We start from the raw sequence: 21,710 nt of genomic DNA, 5'->3' as shown, positions 1-21,710 counted from the left end.
CCACTCATCTATTCATTCAGCAAAAAATTTTTTTTGAGCGTTGATTATTTGCCAGGCATTGGGCCAGGCAGAGGGCAAGTGGAGATGAGCCAGAACTCTGGCCTCCATGAGATCCCACCACTGAGCCATTCTCTAACTACAGCCATTTCTCCTCCTGAAGGCCTCTTCGCAGCACCGTTGTAAGAGTGGAGGTATGCAGCTCAAACCTGCATATGACTGTCTAAAGCACTGGCGAGAATTTTCTAAGACAGTTTAGATTTCCACCAAGAAAGCTTGCTATAATAGCAACAACACTGAATTCCATGATGGGGAATATATTTTTCTTGTAGCTAATCTTTCCAAAGGAAGAAAGAACAACACATGCAGCAATAGCCCTGGTAATTGTGGTAACATCCGCCTCATGACTCCTGTGGTAATGTCTCTTTCTGTGCTGGAGGTGAATATTTCAGAGACATCAGGAAGGAGGCCATTCTAGATGCAAAGAATGAAAGGTTGGAATAGGGATGTCTAGTGTGGCACTGAGGGAGCCATAAAGACCCGGTGTCGCAGGCTTGATTGAGAACCTGTGGAAGTCACCTGACTCACCTCGATAGTTCTGCAGGTATCTTCCAGCTGGCTGATCACTCCCTGGACTCGATCGTTGCTCCCCACAAGGATGGCGATGCCATCGCTGAGCTCAGACTAATGAAGAGAAAACACAAACCCAATATCTTAGGGGTTTCCTAGTCACCCCGATTGTGTATTGGTCATAATATTGTCTTTATGGGTTCTTAATTTAGGATCCATGCAACCCTTAAGGAGTAACAAGGAGAGCTTGGAGGCCTGTGGACTGCCTGATATTGCAAGCAAACTTTTGTTTATGAATGCATTTGTGCACAAAAAGGTTTCATAGTTTTCATCACATTCTTAATATTGAGATCAACATGTTCAAGGTAAAGAATTCTAAGTATTGTTTATAAATGGCATGGAGCCCAATATGTGACTTCAGGGACCCAAATGGAATTCTTTACCTAGTGGAACTCAGGGTCAGTTTTACTTGGGAAATGTATATAGTAAATACTCATTTATTTAACATATACTTATTATAGACATAATAATATAGTGTATACAGATGCAAACACACATTAGACTAAGTCATTACAGACTTCGCACTGAAACAAAGAACTGGTTCTAGGGGAGAAATGTCAACTTTGAAATTCCTTTGCTCTTTTGACTTGGGATGAGATTCCATTGTTCCTATTTCCCCCCTTCCCAAGGCTGGCTGATGGAGTGACCAGGAGCACTGGATGGGCCCTTGGGAGATCCATGTGCCTTGTCCAACTCTACTCCCAACTTCTCTATGATGTTGGGCAAAACATATATTTGATTTTGAACCTAATTTTCTCACATTTAGAAAGAGAAGATTGGACCAGAACAGTGTTTATAAAATATTTTAAAGCTGCAGAACCTTCTTCAAATGAAAGCTAATATGGAGGTGAAGCTGCTTTGGCCAAACAGGAGCAAGGATGGGGGTCCCACCAGTCTGTCCTTCTCTCCATCTCACATGAGTCTCCAGGCTCTGAGAGGAGGAGTGTGAAACAGCTACCATCCAGTTCTATCATGCTTTGACTTTAGGGGAGGTGGGCAGAAGAGAAGGGGGAATAAATTGTAACTGCATTGAAAAATAAACAAATGTTGTGGATAACTTGAAAAATCCTGCCTCTTTAGCACGTAGTGGCCACTGGTTGTAATTGGTGTTGCCCAAGAGTTTTGCTTCCAAATTTGATTCCAACACTACTCTTCACAATAAAACACTGATTAGTCTAAATGAAAGATACTGAGAGGTGGAACTGCTCAAATTCTCAGTGCCTGGAGTGGCTGCACCTACTGGAGTACCTGACTCCACTTTTATCTGTACCAGATGGATAAATTCTGACCTGCTCGTGCATGAAACCAGGCTAGCAGATTGGTAATGTGTTGATGGAGACACTCTCTTTCTCTCTGGTCAGAATTAGGGGGCTACAGCTGAGGCCCTGGGATCAGGGGGACGCACCACACTCAAAGGGACCTTTAGGCAACTGGCGCGGGTGACAGGAGGGCCAGCACAAGGGTGTGTTTTAAAGCTGCTCTATAACTGCATGTCACTATTGTAACCCTCCCTCACTAACAGTGCAGGAGAAAAGGACTTGAGGAGGGCCAAAGAAACCTTTCATGGGTGGATGAAAAAAAGTATTCTGTGACTAGGGTAAAAAACTGTCCTTTTCTTATCTGCCGTCTAAGCTTCACATAATCTTGAGCAGTTTGAGCTTTTGCTGGGTCCCCTAACATTGCTCATCTTCAGCAACCTCCAAAGGGCACAAAAATAGGGACCCTGTCCTTCTGCACCCCTTCCTGAACCTGGGCACCGCTCCCCTATCTGGCTTCCCCCCACCACCTTCCAGGGAATGTAGTGTGTGCCTTGTGCACAACTGTGCACATATCTTCCTGCAGACCTTGCGTGCCCTCCAGTGTTCCGTGGCCCTGTATGACTTAGGCTTCCTCCTTCACCACAAGGAAACACTCACGCTGGCCCCAGGAAGGCCCTGAGGAGTGGGGATGGGGATGGGGTGTGGGAGGAAGGGAGCAGCTCTGTTACCTTCTGTCTCTGGAACACATGAGTGAGGGGAGCCACCTGGCAGTCCTTGTGTGCACCAAACACCTTGCACAGGGAGCAAGTGGGCACTTCGCAGTTCAGACAGTAGATGTTGATGCGCTCCTCTTCATGCTCCTCGCACATGGGCTGGTCAGACTTCTTTTCTGGCCTGGGAGGAGGTAGGCAGACGAATGTCCATCAGCTCTCACTGGGGCAGAGCAGAGACTGGTGATCTGCCTTGCAAATTCCTTCTCCTCCCTGTATACCCAGCAACTCTATTCCAGAAGACTCCCAGGGGCCCTTTCATGTGCTTGGAGCCCACCAAATTCAGCTTCCCTGCAGGTTTAGCAGTGAGGTGCTGGCAAATCTCTCACAACCTTGCTTGGGGTGGGGACAGAGACGTGGAGAGACTGATTTGCACCATTTGCCGGTTTCCATGGTGTATTTCCACGTGGACAATTTTAAGTTATCTAAGGTTGAAGAACCTGCTAGTGAAATTCCTGAAAGTTGAACATTGGACCCTGGTGAGCCATCAGGAAGGTGTTCCAGCACTGTGTCTACACGCTCATGAGTTTCTCAAGGGACAGTTTCCCATTATGGACAAAGAACAGGAAGTTGCTGATGAACTGACAGTCAAGTTTGCACCAGCTTTTGGGTGGAGCTAGATCCCTCCTCTATAGCCTCTGTCCCCAGAAAACACCCTTCTCACCTGAAGGAGTGAGGATAGGTGTGGCTCACAGGGAACAGAAATCTTCTGATTACTAATTCAAGTACTGGTTGGAAGTAGCTGTGTATGACAGGCAGGTGTGAGTGTACCTCCTTATATAAACCCCAGGAATTCTGATATATCCTATCTAATGACTGAGGCTGTTAATAGTTTACAGAAGTATTTGAAAAATTCAAATCCAAATCCAGAGGCTTTCTTAAAATTTCCAAACACATAGTTATTTAGCAACATCTTAGATTTGGGACTACATTTTTTTTGTTGTTATAAAGATCCACTTTTAAACAACTGCAGGTTTTTTATGAGCCATGAAATCAATTACTACAGGCCAAGAAATCAATTTAAGAAGTTATGATCAGCATTGTTAAAATAAAAATAGAATGGAATAGCAAATGCTGTGAATTACTTGTGGTAAGAATAAGTATTGATATTTGAAACTTTTGTTTCAGCTGTTTGTGTGTATATATGTGACTTAAACAAAAATGTGTGTGTGTATGTGTGTAAATATGTATGTGTGTGTGTGTGCGTGTATGCATCCATCCATATAAGTAAGTAGTCACAACATAAAATGCACTTCCTACTGTGAATCACGATCACAAGTGTTTGAAACCCATTGTTTTTGATGTGTGGTATCTTGTAGCTGCAGCCCCAGAACTCAGAGAAAGGCAGAAAACATGCTGATGTACCTCTGTAAGACACTAATTTTCCTTTATAAGCTGCTAGGTGGAAGTCAAGTACTTGAGATTAGGCTAAACACTGGGAGAAGCCCTGAGTCTCGTCAGAAAATTGCATGGACTTCCAGTTTCAAAATTTTAGAATCTGATTATTGCAAAAGGAATTTCTGTCTGGTCTTGCAGCAATATGCTTTCCATGAAGTCTATGACCTTCTGATTTGACCACATACTTGGAACTCAAATAAGGAAAGTCAACTCCACAATTGAGAAAATTATCTCCCTGTCAGGTCTGTCTGTTTCCTCCACTAGAATATCAGCTCCATGAGGGCAGGGGCCATGATGCATCTTCTTTTTTGCTGCATCTCCAGTACTCAGATAAGTGCCTCACACAGAGGCAGTGGCACAGTAAATATTTGTTGCACAAATGAGAGAGACAATGAAAGGGAATTTGACCTATTAATGGACAGTATTCCCTGTGCTCTAGTGTAACACCACCCAGCCAGAGAAGTCATGGCAAATATGGGAAAAGCCTAGGGTCACCTGGCACTCCTGAATGGCGGAGGAAGAGACCAGACAACATCCTGATTACTTCTTTAATAAATGACACTGCCCTTTGGGGTTTGGACTGGAGAGTTGGTCTCTGGCTGGTCAAAGGCTTCTTCCCCTCTAAACTCTTCCCTCTTAGGTATCTCCACCATGTCATTAACATGGTTTAAGCAAGAGTGGGCAGCCTGGGTCCCACATGCTGTTCTGATGTCAACAGCTGTGATGAGATAATGTCATAGAGCACAGGTCTATGAAGTATATGCAAATATTGAAAATGCGAAAACAGCCATGAGGCTCTACATTTAGTTTTGCTTGTGATTCAGTTTATTTATTTTTTTCATGGTGCTATATAAACTGCGAACGATTTCCCATATTCCTCACTGAGTTTTTCTTATTTGGGTTGTAGCCCAGCCCTAGAAGCACCACCCACTCATAACTGAGTGTATAATGAAACCTCTGTACAATTTAAAACATGTGACAGACTTGGGACAGATATGGCATGTAAAAGAAAACATAAATACATGTTTATGAGGTGAGAGCAGCCGAGCTCATAGCTGTGGTCAGGGCCCAGTGCTAAACGTTGGCCGTGGCTCCTCACTGTTCAGTGTAGGCTGGACTGAGGAGTCTATAGCCTGCTGTCTCTGGTCTCTGAGATTCCTGGGATCACTCTAGAGTTTTCTGAGGGGTGGGCATCTGGTCTTGGTGAGGCAATTCAAGCAGTAGCTTTGCAGTCAAACTGATCTTTTTGTTTTTTTCTCGAGACAGAGTTTTGGTCTTGTCCAGGCTGGAGTGTAATGGCACAGTCTTGGCTCACTGCAGTCTCCATCTCCGGGTTCCAGGGATTCTCGTGCCTCAGCCTCCCAAGTTGATGGGATTACAAGCACCTGCCACCAAGCCCGGCTAATTTTTATTGTATTTAGTAGAGATGGGGTTTCACCATGTTGGTCAGGCTGGTCTTGAACTCCTACCTCAGGTGATCTGCCCACCTCAGCCTCCCAAAGTGCTGGGATTACAGGCATGAGCCACAGTGCCCGGCCAAACTGATCTTAAAGCTTCTTTCCAGCTCAGCTTCTTCGTGTAATGGTGGCCTTAGGCAAGTTACTTAACCTATTTTGTTCTCAATTTTTACTCATATCAAAAATCGGATTAAGGGTCTTCTAATCAAATGTGGCAGAATGAACATAGGTGTGTATTTATTTATTTATATATGTATCTATGTGTGTATGTATTTATGTATTTATTCTGCTGGAATCCCAGTGAAATGAGAATAAGGAAATAAAAGGGCATAAATCAGTAAGGACAAAAAGTGAGCACAGATGACAGCAAATGAGAGATGTCAACCAAATGTTGGAAATTAGGAACGTCTGGATGAATGGACGTGACCTACTTGAGTTGCATCTTAGTTCTGCTATGTTCCTGCAGTGAGAAGCTTACAATAAGCAAGTTGACTTGAGCTATGGAACCCTGGAAAGGGTCTGGAACTGCAGGAGCCGGGAGTCCTAAAGGCAGAAGTAGGGGGTGATGGAGTGGAAGAGGATGAAAAGAGAAGGACTTTGTGCACATTTTAAGAGATTACTTGAGGATGTGCTCTATAAAAACAAGAGAGTAAGCCAGCAAACAGGGAGACGTGGAATCCAAGGAGCAAGGAGTTCAACCCACGGGAGGGTAAAGGAATTCCCAAGTAGATGGTGAAGCCCAGCCATGCGAGGAGGGCTAATCCTAATCATCTACAGTGAATAGTCAATAGAAAATGTCTGAAACTGAAAAATCAGAGAATAGCAGCATACCAGTAGTATGCACATGTCACTGGTGATGAATAGCAGAAAAACAGCTAAAAGAATTAAAAGTGGCTGACTCTGGGGAATGAGTTGGGGGTAAAGAGAGAACAGGGTGGAGACTGCATTTCTCTTCAGAGGCCTTGTACTGAATTCTCAAAATTGTGTAAGTTAATTACTTTAAGACACTAAAAACTTTTAATAGCTTAGTAGTAATTATAATAATGAACATCTCACAGGATTGTTGTGAGAATTAGAGAACTGCACATGATTCATGTGTCAGGCACCCTGAACAGTGTCTGGCACATAGCACATAGTAGTTTACTTGTTATATTTTAAAGTTAATTATTACTATACTAATTATTAATATAACCAAAATAGTACCTTCTCTTACCAGCTCCTACTCTCAACTGTGGCTAGTCTGGCACCATGCAGAATTCTGGACAAAAATGCCAGCTTTTGTGGAGACCTACAGTCTCCAGCCTTTCTGCAGGAGGTCAGAGTTGATCAACAACATCTCAGTCTGTGATTGGCACCACTCCCACCCCCTTCCAATGGCCACAGCTGAACTCTTCTCACTCTATATAACAAGATCATTCTAGGGTTACCTAATGTACCCTGAGGCTCAAGGTTCTGGCCTAGTAAGGCTTCCTGCCCCCAGGGGACACCTGTGTTTCCTCCGAGACATGTGGCCAAGTGCTCTGTGCAACTTGTGGTTTTGCTACCAAGTAAAATTTTCCCACAGGCAAGTTTCAAATTCAAGAAAAAAAAAAACATAACAAAATCACAGAAAATCACAAAAGCATCCCTAGTCCACTCAGCTATGAGTTTTATTGTTGGAAATTTGGTTCATTGCTTTTATGCAACTTACTTCCCAGCCCTAGGTACTATTTTTGGCAGCTGCAGCAAGCCAACGTCATAGTTAAGGTGGAGATGTGTTTTGTAGTTTTACTAATACTGCAAATTTTAACATCTCTTCTCTGGATTTTATAACAAGTATTGCCATTTTTTCATGTCTCAAGTTCCCACTGTGACAAGTAACAAAACATAAATTTATTGCAATAAATAGAACATGTAAGAATATTTGTGGTGTTGCTTAATCAGCTGGGATTTATGGGGCAATCATTCTGTGCAAGGCACTGTACTAGCTCTGAAACTTGTTATGTAAGAATATTTGTGGTATTGCTTGATCAGCTAGGATTTATGGAGCAACTATTCTGTGCAAGGCTTAGGATTAGCAATGAAACTCTTGTTATATAAACTCTCTTAATTTTAGGTTGGTGGAAAAGTAATTGCTGTTTTGGCAGTGAAAAGTAATTGCAAAAATCGCAATTACTTTTGCATCAACCTAATAATTAATTGGCTATTAATTGGCTGGTTAAGTTTTTAAGAGACAGTGTGTATTTGTATTTTAAAGTAGTGAAACACAATGAAATCAAATCTGTAAAGTAACACCAACAGCAATAGTACTTTTGTTCTCGTCAAGAGACTTTGGAAGCAAGGGAAACAGCCAGCTGCAATCTCTGCAATATGTCATCAGCAATTCTTTTTCCCCAAACCCATCTAGATCCTGGTACTATCTAATTTAGTTTTGGATCTTTAGCGGAAATTAATAGCTATAATAATTATAATAATTATGTTAGATTTATAGAACAGCTTTCCTTCCAACAGCACAAGCCTCTTAGAGCCCTGCAGATGTTCCATAAATACATGTCCCCTAATGGAATCACAATGAGGCCATTTCTAGATGGTCTCAATATGGCTATTAAGCTTTGTGGACTGGACTGACCTGTGCACAATTGAAAAGGGGCTCTTCACACCGTGCCTTCTAGGAATGAGCTCCCCGCAGAGTTGTGTCTAGGAAAGGAATTCTATAGCCAATGTGGTTTGATGAATAAGAAGCATTTTCTATTTTTTTTAATGAATGAATAGATATATAATGCTATCACAATGCTATTCACAATCAACAAGCGAATGCTGACTCTGTAGTAAATACAATATAAGGAATGGGGAATCATTACCTGAATTTCATCTTTTTTCTTTCCTCGTGTCTCTGAACTTTAAGTCCCTAAAGGCCAGGGTTTTGCCTTGCTTTGCAACTTCCCTTAGAGTAAATACAGTGACAAACTATGTTGGAGGGTTGTTTTTATTATCATCCAAACAATTTTAAGGCAACACTATCTGAACTAGGAACTGGGCTATTTTGGAAGATGCCATTTCTATTAATTTTCTGTTAAGTTTTTACTAGGTTTTTTTTTTCTTCTTTGTAGGGATCTGGAGCTACAAAGGATCTGTGAAGTGCAAAAAAGTGTAAAAATGTATGTAATACCAAGCTTTAAGGTGGAGAGAGACAGCAGTAAGTCTCTTTCAACATCGCCATCTGGAATGGATTAGTGTTAATGAGTGATTTCATTCTTATACTATACAAAAGCATGGGCACCAGCTCCCCTCTCTCCTCCTGTGAGCAACTCTCCTCTCATTGGGAAGGACTGACTTGGAAAACCATTTTCCCTTAAAACACATAGTCTTTGATTGATAAAGGAGCATTCAGTGTAGCAACCCATTAAACAAACAAACAAAAACAAGCTTCACATGGGCTTGACACATGGAAGAGTGTTACCTGGTGGACTCCTGCTTGTAGATGTCAATGATATTTTCTACCAGCAGATTCCTCTGAAGTCCATATACCCCATGTCTGTCCAAAACCACTTCATGTCTACAAGATGGGCAGCGGAATCGGCCCCCTGATGCCACGGTGGTGCCTCCTCTTGTTGGCAAATACGGGTTAGAGGCCTGTTCTTGCCAAGCAAGAAAAAACGAATTGGGTAATGCCACAAGTAGCTTCTCTGAGACTTATTTTCACTCTCTGCTACTACAAACAACATGAACTTCTACTTTAAGCTTGCCATAAGATCATCCCTCAGGGCTTTCTCAGCAAGTGTTCCAGAAACACAGGGTCAGACCTTATCCACAGTCATCTGTGAATATACCATTGTCCACACAAAGTGCTTTTCCATCCATCATTTTCAGAACCAAAGTTCCAGCCTGAAACTCCACATTAATGTCTTTAGCAGTTACTTATGTATAGTTTTGAAACATTAAATGGTTTGATTTTTTTAAAAAGAAACAAATACTATTCTTAGTCTTAAGATAAAACTAGATTTGGGAGTAAAGAGGAACACAAAGCAAATCATTAAAAGAAAGGTGTTTTTCTTTGAAAGTAAATGCAACCTTTTTTTTTTTTTTTTTTTTTGAGATAGAGTCTCTTGCTCCGTCGTCCTGGCTGGAGTGCAATGGCGCGACGTCGTCTCACCTTGAACCTCTGCTTCCTGGGTTCAAGCGATTCTCCTGTCCCAGCCTCCTGAGTAGCTAAGATTACAGGCACCCGCCACCAGGCCTAGGTAATTTTTTTTTTTTTTGTATTTTTAGTAGAAATGGGGTTTCACCACGTTGGTGAGCCTGGTCTCAAACTCCTGACCTCAGATGATCCACCTGCTTTGGTCTCCCAAAGTGCTGGGATTACAGTCATGAGCCACTGTGCCCGGCAACCTTATAAAGTTTTTTAAAGGATTTCACCTCAATGTTAAGTATTTAATTCCAAGAGGAGGGAATCTTTTCCACCCCCTCCCCCTGACCAAATTCCAAACAAACCTACCTGGAAAATATCACTGGCACATTTCCTACACAGGTTGTGCTGACAAGGGAGAATGACCACAGGTTTTGTGAACATCTCTAAGCAGATGGGACAGATGAGTTGCTTCTCCAAGTTATCCATGGTCTGCTGCTCTTTGGAAAAAGACTTGTAATTCAGAGATGCGCTCATCTCCTTGCCGTCCCCAAGTGCGCTGCCAGGGAAGGGTGCTGCGAGTGGCTCCGGCAAGTGTTTCCTGGATATTATTCCAAGGATTGTGTGATCAAGTGTCCTTTACGTTTCTCTCAGTGGAGGACATTGTTTCAGGCCCTGGTTTGGAGTGAGTGCCAGAGCTGTTTTTAGCAGCCTGCGGTCACGTGACAGTGGGCTGACTTGTCCATATAAGCCAGTGACAGCAGGATGGATCCTGACAGGTGATGGAGAGCAGGAGTCAACATTCTTACCCCAGGGAGTGAAGAGAGTGGGTGGGAAGGAGGATTACAATCCCCATTTAGATGGGGGTTGTGAGGAGAAGGAGGTCGAAGCAGACAGTTGTCAACAACAAATGCAAATGTGCATGCCTAGCCACTGAGCCATGCCCTCTGTGAACGCTCACTGAGAACTTGGTGACGGCTTCTCCAGGAAGGGGCAGAACACAGCCCGAGAGTCTGACTGTGTAACAAACATCAGCCCTGTCTTGAGAGTATAGGAACTGAGTCGAAAGTAGCCTGATAGCACCTTCTTAGGTGAAAATGAGCAAAACATGTCTTGAAAATTACTATTCTGGCTTCATAAGGGCAATCTTCAAAAAGACTCTCTTAATGTTAAGTATTTCATCTTTGCCAGCTGGGGTTGTGGTCTTTGAAAAATTCCAATTTAAAAGCTAAATTGAAGGCCGGGTGTGGTGGCTCAACGCCTGTAATCTCAGCACTTTGGGAGGCCGAGGCGGGTGGATCACAAGGTCAAGAGATCGACACCATCCTGGTCAACATGGTGAAACCCTGTCTCTACTAAAAATACAAAAAATTAGCTGGGCGTGGTGCCGTGTGCCTGTAATCCCAGCTACTCAGGAGGCTGAGGCAGGAGAATTGTTTGAACCCAGGAGGCGGAGGTTGTGGTGAGCTGAGATCGCGCCATTGCACTCCAGCCTGGGTAACAAGAGCGCAACTCTGTCTCAAAATAAATAAATAAACAAACAAATAAATAAATAAAAGCTAAATTGAAATCCTTTCACCATAAAGGTATCCACCAAATAAATACATGCACACATAAAAATTGAAAACCAGTGGATGGTCTGATTATTTGAGAAAAAAGTTACATAATAAAACAACTCTAGTATGCTGTTTTCTCTTCCACATTGCTGTCGTCTTCCTTGGACCTCATTCATCCTACACTGTCCCATCCCCCTACACACCCAAAAACACAAAGAAAATTTGACAGTCTTTTACTGATTATTTAAATTCTTAAATTATGTAATAGTTCGCAACAATAATCAGTAATGAGGTAGCAACTGACAGGGGCCTGGGGGTGGCAGATCTATTATTTCATTTTGCCATCCCTCGGGGCACAGATACCAATGCCATTGTCAACTGAAGTATAAATGGAGTCCTGCTTCCACATCTGCATTTCATCCGCCTCCGAATCGCCCATACTCCCATGCATTTCCCCTTCCTCCAAGGTGACTTTTTAAACCATAGTTTCCCTGGTCATTTCTGATATTCTTGGTCTGCTCTTGAGTCATAAACATTGATTGTGACCTTCACCATGATTTTGTGAAGCAACAGTTTAACCAATATATATTGTATTAAATATTGTTTAAATCAGATCAAAAATGAAAAAGAAATCCATGTCTGTTTATCTGTGATGAATTTGGGCTTGCTTTCTCCTTAATTTTAAAAACTCTGGACAATGAACATATTTTGTTAATGTATCTCTAGTGTGAACTTAATTACCAGTAAAGTGTAGGTCAGTGTGACTGGTTATGTTTGGTCTTAATGCTGTATGCATGGAGATCTTATTGAGAATCTAATAAGCTCATTAACTAATAATAAGTTATATGTATTCATAAACATATCAGGGATCTTTGGAGAATTATCTTACTCCTTTCAATATTTATTTAGCAACTACAATGAGGATGGAAACTGGTAAAATTTTTTTACTGAGTTACTTCGGTTCACCCAGCCTAGGCAGTTAATTGTGTTTATCAATTCATGGGCTATGGAGGGGAGGTCTGAGCACAATATGCGAGATATTTTCTAGGAAAGATTAAACTTCTACTGCAAGAGACTTTGCAATCTAAGGAAAAGCACTTAAACTAATCATGCACAGTGTAGCAGAGTCTTTTCTTTTAGAAGGAATTCATTCCTTCAAAAAACATTCCTTGGATATGTGTAGTGTCTCTCCATTGTGTGAGGCTCTGGGGATTGAAAGATGAACAAGACACAGGTCATTGTCCTCAAGGAGCTCAGTCTTAGAGTGGAGATGAGACACGCACACACAGAACATAGTACACAATAAAATGTGATAAAGAGTGCGAACCAAAAAGTATTTGAGACAGGTCTCAATCAACTGAGAAAGTTCATTTGGTCAAGGTTAAGGGTATGTGCCAAGAGGCAGGTCTGTGCCTTTCTCCAAAGATGATTTCAAAGGCTTTAATATTTAAAGGGAAAAGGTGGATATTGGGGACAGAGAAAAAAAATTTTAAGTTGTGAATAGATAAGAGACAAATGGTTGCATTCTTTTGCGTCTTTGATCAGCCATTCACCAAATACATAATTTACACGTGGGGGCTGGGCAGTGGGTAGAGGTATAATAGTCATTTATGTCTTCCTTTAGCTCAGTGAGTCTGCATTTTTATATCAGAGGAAGCAATCAGATATGCATTTGTCTCAGGTGAGCAGAGAGATGACTTAGAGTTCTGTCCTTTGTCCCATGCCTGTGAAGATAAGCTGTCAGGGTAAAATTCAATAAAACTGTTTTAGGGTAAAGATATTGGGGCCTGTAAGGAATTTCCATGTGCAAATTGTTAGGAAGGTATGTAGCTCTTTAATTGTTGTCACTATCTTATTTAGGAATAATGTGGGAGGCAGGTTTGCCTGATGCGGTTCTCAGTTTGACTTTTCCCTTTGGCTTAATGATTTTGGGGTCCCAAGATTTATTTTCCTTTCACAACAGCTACAGCATTTCAGGGTTGGAGGAATCAGAAGGGCTTCATGGGTAGGGGTAGCATTTGAACTGCTGCACCGAGGATCTCAGAGGGATAGATGTGGTGAGGTGAGGCATGGCTGGGGCTTTCCAAGAGAAGGCACAGAAGCAGCAACGTGGGCATGAACAGGTGTGCAGGGGATCTCAGGGCCACGGTGGCTTGAGCTGGAGTGCGGGCATGCTGCTCAAGCATTGGCTGGCCATGATACTGTGCTAAAGAGTTTTTAACACTTAATAAATTAAGCAGCAGGAAGTCGTTAAAAGTTTCTCACTGAGACACTTCCATGAGAGCAGTGGCTAGTTAGATTGATCTTGCAGTGATGATTGGGTTAGATTAGCATGAAGGTGACTAGCTAAAGGCCAGATCAGAGGCTGTTGCCAATAGTCCAGGTGAGAGGTCATGAAGCCCTGGCACAGGTGATGGCAATTGGGAAGGAAGGAGGAAACGATCCCTGGGGCTGCTATGAAAGTAGAATCCACAGAGATGACTCAGATGCCTGAGCCGATGATACAGTGAGAGGCTGCAGAGTGAGTCAGAGACAGGCAGGCTTTCTCTCAGCTTCTACATCTACCACGCTTTGTGGTCTTGGAAAGTGGCCTCACCTAGCAGTATTTCAGTTCTGTCATCTGTAAGTGAGTGGGGTCCATAACCTAACTTAGCAGTATTTGTAGGAAAAAACAACTCTGAAACAGTATTTTTTTTAAGAGACAGAGGGTCACTCTGTTGCCCAAACTGGAGTGCAGTGGCACAATCATAGCTCACTGAAACCCCAAACTCCTGGGCTCAAGCAATCCTCCCACCTCAGGCTCCTGAGTAGCTGGGACTACAGGTGTGCACCAACATGCCCGGCTAATTTTTTGATTTTTTTTTTTTTTTTCAGAGACAAGGGTCTTGTTATGTTGCTCAGGCTGGTCTTAAACTCCTGGCTTCCAACCGTCCTCCTGTCTTGGCCTCCCAAAGCTCTGGGGTTACAGAGCTGAACTCTATCTTCCTCTCTCTTTTTTTTCCTCTCTGTTCTTTCTTGCTTTCTGCCTTTTACTTTTCCTTAGAACTGTCCCTGGAGGTTACACAGGAAACCAGCATGAATCCCACAGGACTAAGAGTCCAGTTGATGAATGTCAATGAAAAAGAGTAAAACTCTGTAAAATATTGGAAAAGATTTACTCTGAGACAAATATGAGGACCTTAACATGCGATAGCCCCAGGAAGTCCTGAGAACAGGTGCCCAAGGTGGTTGGGCTACAGGTTAGTTTTATAAGTTTCAGGGAGACATAAGACACCCTCCCCTCCTTTAACAGTGGTCCAGTCTCCCAGATATGTCTGGGTAAATGAGATGGGTCCCTAGGAACCTCAGTGTGCACCCAATTGTGGATGTGATGCTGAAGGGTAACAACAGAAAGAGAAGGCTTTTGACTTCTTCCAACCTGTAGCAGCCAGGCCAAATGGAACCAGGCTTTTTCAGGGGCCAGGACCCAGGAATGAGATGTAGATCTGCAATGGAACTCTAACATGACTTACCTGAAGTTAGGTCAAATTTCACAAGCAAAGGGCGCGGTCTTTACTCACTTCAGACATGAGCAGCAAACTCTGGGGTTCCCAGGTCCTGCACTTCTGAGCAACTGGCTACAAATTTGGGGGTTCCCCACTACCTCCATAGTTTGGTAGAATGACTCACAGGAAAACATTATATTTATAATTATGGTTTTATTACAGCAAAAAAGAATACAAATTAAGACTGGCCAAAAAAAGAAATGCATAGGGCAAGGTTGCAGGGTATCCCAAATGTGAATTTCCATGCCATCTCCCAGTGAAGTCAGGATGCATCACCCTCCTGGCACATGAATGTGTAACAGAGTGCTGTTAACCAGGGAAGCTCACCTGAGCCTCTGTGTCCAGAGTTCTTATGGGAGTTTCATTATGTAGGCATGATTGATGGAATCATTAGCCATGTGACTGCTCTGAATCTTCAGCTTCTCCTTGCCTCCCTGGAGGTTGGACTGACATCACTTGGCTCAAAGCCCCAAGATTCTCATCTCATGGTTGGTCTTTCTGACATGGCCAGCCCCCATCCTCAGTGGTCTCACTAGCATAAACTGTCAGGGCCCACGATGAATAACAAAGGCATGGCTATCACTCGAGAAATTCTAAGGATTTAGAGGCTCCCATTGAGGGACTGGGGACAAAGGCCAGCTAAGCTCTTTGTTACACAATAAGAGCTCAGTTTGTTTTTCATCTAAAGAAGGGAGAAAAAAGGATGCTAAAATTATTTTCACCACTATATCACCACAACAAATATGATAAATAGGTACTGAGTACCCATCACTTCATAACATAGCTCCCTGTCTCAGGTATTATTATCTCCACTGAGTCAATTGTGGCTGAGCAAGTTAAGTAGTTGCCCTGAGTCATGTGGCTGCTGAGTTGTGATGCAGACTGAGAGACACATCTTTTGAATACAGAGCCCATGATCTCACCCATTAAGCTGCACCACACCCATGCTTTAGAGGGGCACTGTCCATAAGAATTTCCGTTGATGATGGAAATGTTCTATATCTGTGGTGTCCAACCTCTAGCCACATGTGGTTCTTCAGTACTTGGAATGTGCATAGTGCAGCTGTGAAACTAAATTTTAAACTGTATTAAATTAAATTAATATTTAAATGTCCACATCTGGATAGTGGTTATCACACTGGACAACCAGCCCTAGACCATGAGATATAAAAAAATATTGGGGGCAAATTCAAATGCATAGGAAGAATTCACCAACAAGAACTGGGTCACCATCTTTTGGTGATTTTGTACTCTCTGGCTAGAGTGATGTGAATCCCCACTGGCTCCAGAATGGTCAGAAGAGCAGCACCAATTCTTCATTGTAACTGTCAAAATAGATCAGAGCATTTTGAGAACAGGAGACATTAGAAAATCCCAAGGATTCCTGAAGATTCCAGAACATCCTTGGCATTTCATTTACCCATGTTCTCTTTTGTCTCTTTGGGGCAGGCAATTGCAAGTCCAGGTACTTGAAAATAATCCAGGCTTAGTTTAAGGAGCCATTTGTTTATCAAACAGAACAGGGAACTTATGGTTAGATGGAGAGCAGAGCTAAAAGGAAATAAAAAACAGATATGGTTTGAAGCAAAACAGTGAGACAGAGAGAGTGCAGTCCCGGTAAAAGAGGAAACAAGAGGAGTCAGAAAACTGCTCTTGTTCCTGGCTCAGCCTCTAAGGTAGAAAGGAAGACGAATTCTTACTTTCTTTTGTCCACTGGAAGTGAGAAAGGGGGTGGCTGACTGAAGAATTAAAACAGGGAAAGAACATCTGATGATGCGGATGTGGAGGCAGAAAGTTGGTGATTGCTGAAGAAGGGAGTTTGGTTGGGCTGGAGCACTAAGGCACCAGTGGACCAAGACTTTCAGGTCAACTCCAGCACCAATTAAATCTGAAAATTATTTTAATGCCATGCCAAAACAAAGGCCAATGCTTAATCTTGTGCAGACCAGGTCCTCTTAAACTAAGACAGTGAGGTTGTTAATTCTTTCCTGCAATATTCATGCATGCATGCCTCTACCCGTCCATCCATCCATCCACTCCTTTTTTAGTGAGAACACCACTCCTGACCAGTGGAGAGAGGGCCACACTTCATTTGGGATTTCAATGAGCTGATGTTCAAGCACCAGGCTCTGTCACCAGTCTTGCCAGATATAACCCACCTGATGACAGAAGACATAATGTTATTTCCTTTGGTATCCTGGAGCTCAGGATGGGCCCAGATAAAGCACTTTCTAATCATTATTTGGCTTAGAAATTTTCTTCCATATAACAACTTTAAAAGTTATTCCAAAAAATACAACCTAAAACTCTTTACATACAAAGATTCTTGCCATCCCCTTGCACTAAGGACTTGACTCATGACATCTACAAAATACTTAATGTTTTCCCTCTGCCTGTGTCATCAGTCTTTTCTATTTAGCAGTCTACCTGTCAATAGGTAGCTTGGATATGTGATTTTAAAATTTTTAATGAAAAGAGACATAAAATCTAAAATCAAAGAGAAATGAACTTGAAAAGCACTTAACAGCAGTAAACACTGACATTTCTTTCATTAGATGGTTTGCAAACTTCTGCTTGGAATCTTTTGTTCATTTCATAATTACTCCTTCAAATCTGTTGTTTATAAATTTTACTTTGTCATAAAGATCTCTGAGGAAATGGTAGAAAAAGAACATATTTTGCTTTCCTCGGAACACTTCTTGGAAATAAGAAACACTCATTATACATGTGCCAGAAATAAACAGCAACAGTTGCAACAAGTAGCAAATGCTTTAGCCCAAGATCTTCCCAATGGCCCATGTCTGAACCCCACCTTGGCTCTACCTTCACCCCTCATATCCACTCCCCACTTCCCCTCCACCCCAGCCTCCCAACTGATTTCTCTAATTCACTCTTGCCCTTCTGCAATCCACTTCTTACAAGTCACCCCTTATTTAAATCCCATTAGTGACCACATCACCTCTAGGATAAAGACATTAATCCTCTAAAGAAAATGTGGCACATATATACTGTGGAACACTATGCAGCCATAAAAAAGGATGAGTTCATGTCCTTTGCAGGGACATGGATAAAGCTGGAAACCATCATTCTCAGCAAACTAACACAAGAACAGAAAACCAAACGCTGCATGTTCTCACTCATGACTGGGTGTTTAACAATGAGAACACATGGACACAGGGAGGGGAACATCACATACAGAGGCCTGTCGGGGGGTGAGGGGCTAGGGAAGGGATATCATCAGGAGAAATAACTAATGTAGATGATGGGGTGATGGATGCAGCAAACCACCATGACACATGTATATCTATGTAACAAACCTGCATGTTCTGCACATGTACCCTAGAACTTAAAGTGTGTGTGTGTGTGTGTGTGTGTGTGTGTGTGTGTGTATACATTAATTCTCACTGTGGTCCCAAGACCTGATGTGATCTGGCCCTTGCCTATCTCTGACTTGCACTATCCAAAGAAATAAGATGTATGTGACAAATATGAACCATATACATGATTTTAAATTGTGTAGTAGGCACATTTAAAACATCTAAAAACTAATTTTAAAAAATAATATTATATTTTACTTAACCCCAGAACATCTAAAATATTATTATCATTTCAACATGTAACCAATATTTTTTAAAGTGAGATTTGCATACAGAGACACTTTTCCCTCTTCCTTTCCTATATGGAGGTCTTTTACTTCATTTCTTTTGCTTTATTGCCCTGGCGAGAGCTGAAAACTCAGAATGAACACCGTTGCTTTGGTCTTGATCTTACGATGAAAGCACTGTTCTTTAATATTAAGTATAATGTAAGCTGCATGTGTCTCACTGATGTCCTTTATCAGGTTGAATAAGTTCCCTTCTCCTCCAATTTGCTGACAGTTTTAAAGAGCAGGAATGGATGCTGAATTTGGTCGAACGCTTTTTCTGCATCTGCTGAGATAATTACATAATTTTTTTTTCTTTAATCTGTTTAACGTTATGAATTTGAATGTTGAGCCAGTCTTGTATTCTGAGATAAATCTCACTTAGTCATGATGTATTTTCCTTTTTATATGTTGTTGGATTTACTTGGCTACAATTTTGTTGAGAATTTTTGCATCTATATTCATAAGCTATATTGGTCTATAGTTTTCTTTTTCTGCAATGTCTTTCCCTGATTTTGGTATCAGAGGCTTCATAGAATGAGTTGGAAAGTACTCCCTTTTCACCAATTTTTTTTTGGAAAAATGTGTGTATTTTTTTTCTTTCTTAACTGTTTGGTAGAATTCACTACTGAAGCCATCTGGGCCTGGTGTTCTCTTTATGAGAGAAATAAGTTACAACATGTAAAGTACCTAGAGCTGTGATTGGCTTGTAGGAAGTGCTGGGTAGATGTGAGCTGTTACTTTTTTTAAAGTCATCCATATTTCTAATTTTAAAACAATGTTGATTTCAGAAAACTTAGAAAATAGTTTAAAATCTTAAGGAAAAAAATACTACAGTAATCATATTACCAAAGATCACTACTGTTAACATTTTAATGCATGTTTCCAGTCTTTTTATTTATTTATTCTGAGACAGGGTCTCCCTTTGTCGCCCAAGCTGGAGTGCAGTGGTGCAATCACGTCTCACTGCAGCCTCGACCTCCTAGGTTCAAGAGATCCTCCCACCTCACTGTCCTGAGCAGCTGGGATCACAGGGGCATGCCACCACACACAGCTAATTTTCGTATTTTTGTAGAGACATGGTTTCACCATTTGCCCAGGCTGGTCTTAAACTCCTGAGTTCAAGGGATCTATCTGTCTTGGTCTCTCAAAGTGCTGGGATTACAGGCATGAGCCACCATGCCGGCCTGTTTCTAGTCTTTTCTATAAATAACTTGTGCTTGTTTATATTGCTCTATATCTACTTTGTTTGCTTAGCATTTAACTGTTAACATTTCCCATGTCAATACAAGTTCTTAACAAATACAATTTCGAGGGCTATATATATCTTTCATTACATGGCCACACCATAATGTATCTAACCATCATATTGTGTTTTTAGAATTGTTCTTCCTACTTTCCTTACACAGTAGATCCAAGCACCTCTTTCCAAGCACTTCCATATATATTTGTGTAAATGCATCTACAAACCCTTAGAATAATTCCCCCAGGCTTTCCCTGTATGATGCTATGCTTGCCAGGTCTTTAGGTGCTGAAATGTGTCCAAATCTCTGCAGTTTGCCAGGGAAAGGACACTTTATGTTTATGTTTCTCCCTTCCTTGCACACTGATAACAGCTAATGCTTACTGCATGGTTACTATGTGCCAGGCACTGTACTAAGGCCTTTACATGTTATACCTTAATTAAAAGCAGGCATTATTATTAGATCCCCGTTTGAAGAACAAAGACAATGAAGCATCGAGATGTCAAGCAACCTGCCTGGTCATGCAGCTAGAAGTAGCAAAGCCAAGAAAGGCCATCAGGTTTCACAGCCTGCCTGACTAACCACTATGCAGTACTGCTACCTGATTTCTACCTTTGAGCTTTGTATGTGAATTCCATTCCCCGCTTTGGGTTGCTGACTCTGAGATGTTGCTTGAGTTCTGGCCCAGGTCACCTCCCCCAAACATGTGTCCTCCACTGGGTTTTGGGTGCATTCCTTCCTATTCCTTTGACTTATTACTTACTTCTTGCTCTTTCAGTCACTTAAAGTTTCACTGCCAGTTCCTCCCCTCAGCCAGCTAGAAAACCCATAATCTCAAACTCGAAACTGCAACATGTCATCTGATAAAGGCATTCTTTTTCTTACTTTGCAAATATGTTTTTATGAACATCATGATGTTATATTTCAAGTGATTTACAATACATTCAATTAAAAAACAAAAATAATAAAACGAGGTAAAAATGGAGACCACCCTAGAAAATGAAAGATGGCAATAAACCATAGGGTGTTGTATACACTGGTAACAAAAGCATACAGGTAGCCTAGGACCCTAAAGAAATATCATTTATTTATTGCAATCCTCACAAAAGATGATACTGTATTTCTGCCTTTGTGTGGAAGATTTGTGTTTTGTCTTGTGAGAACTGTGGGGTGGCTTCAACAGCTTTTTTTTTTCCTAGAAGATTAGGGTAGAGAAATTTTATTTCCAGAAAAGTGTTTGTGTTCTGTTCAACCTCTGAATCTTTCAGTGAGTGTGTAGATGTGTTAGGGTTTTATTCGTTTTGTTTTTGTCTTGTCTTTGCTTAACAAAATTACTCTCAAGGGCTGCCCTAGATAGAACTTTTATCCAATTAATACTCTCTCAGCGCTAGTTTCTAGTTAACTCTCCACAATTACTTCCCAGGAGGACAATGACGTTAAAACTTCCTCCAAAAGCAGCCCCTGTGTCCAGGGACTTTATCCACTCACCTCTCCAGGGCCACCTTTTGCCTTATCCTATCCACCTCAGATCTGCCCAGAGCCAGGCCGCCTGCCATGCGGACTGGAGATGAAGCCGAACAGTTCCTGCTTCCTCGGCTGAGCAAACGTTCAAAGTAATCAGCGTCCGTTTCCAAGTTCTCTGTTTCTTGTTTTGTTTTCCCTGTGGGTCTCCCCGAACTATGGGCAGCTTAGCCTCAGGTGAGTCCCTGGAAATGCAGACATCTTATTACAAATCACAAAGGATTCTGAGTGACGCAATCTGTCGCCATTTTTGAAGCAAAAATAAACAGTTTCGTGAATTTCCCCAATTAAATGGATCTAGAAATTTAGAGCTAGTAGGATAAACTGCTAGTGCCCACCACCCCTTGTGTGGGAAGTTTTAGAGAGGTAACGTGGAGCTCACCCTTCCCTTCACACTTGCCTTTCGACTGACTTTTCAGCTCTAGTTTGAGCTTAGAGAATCGAAAGAAAAACCATACAGGACGAGGAAGAAAACTGGAGGATGCGGGCATCGATCCCGCTACCTCTCGCATGCTAAGCGAGCGCTCTACCATTTGAGCTAATCCCCCACCGCTGGGCACGGCTGGTTATCTGTTCCTCTAGAGA

The 21,710-nt window shown here is 41.9% G+C and overlaps 1 protein-coding gene and 1 non-coding gene across 7 annotated transcripts in view; both read right to left on the bottom strand.

Annotated features, from left to right (window-relative positions):
- TRIM55 (tripartite motif containing 55) overlaps window positions 1-10,527 on the bottom strand; it is a 48,612-nt gene extending 38,085 nt beyond the window's left edge. For 2 of the 6 annotated variants that reach the window (XM_032296224.1, XM_032296225.1), the window contains exons 1-4: window positions 9,986-10,527; window positions 8,951-9,123; window positions 2,615-2,780; window positions 586-681 (exon numbers count right to left, since the gene is read on the bottom strand). In XM_032296224.1, coding sequence (XP_032152115.1) covers window positions 586-681; window positions 2,615-2,780; window positions 8,951-9,123; window positions 9,986-10,153 — 603 coding nt within the window. In that variant the 5' untranslated portion in view covers window positions 10,154-10,527. Of the gene's footprint in view, window positions 1-585; window positions 682-2,614; window positions 2,781-8,950; window positions 9,129-9,985 lie in introns of all 6 variants that reach the window. The other 4 variants (XM_032296222.1, XM_032296223.1, XM_032296221.1 and 1 more) reach the window with 3 other exon arrangements.
- An 11,073-nt stretch (window positions 10,528-21,600) lies between these two features.
- TRNAA-AGC lies at window positions 21,601-21,673 on the bottom strand. Its single transcript has one exon. It is a non-coding gene; the product is annotated as a tRNA-Ala (tRNA).
- Between the last annotated feature and the right edge of the window lie 37 nt (window positions 21,674-21,710).

The sequence above is a fragment of the Sapajus apella genome, unplaced genomic scaffold, assembly GCF_009761245.1.
Source record: "Sapajus apella isolate SASKATOON/1434 unplaced genomic scaffold, GSC_monkey_1.0 scaffold35, whole genome shotgun sequence".
Lineage (NCBI taxonomy): Eukaryota > Metazoa > Chordata > Mammalia > Primates > Cebidae > Sapajus > Sapajus apella.
Note: the sequence above shows the minus strand (reverse complement) of the source record. Positions and strands in the feature narration are given on the sequence as shown.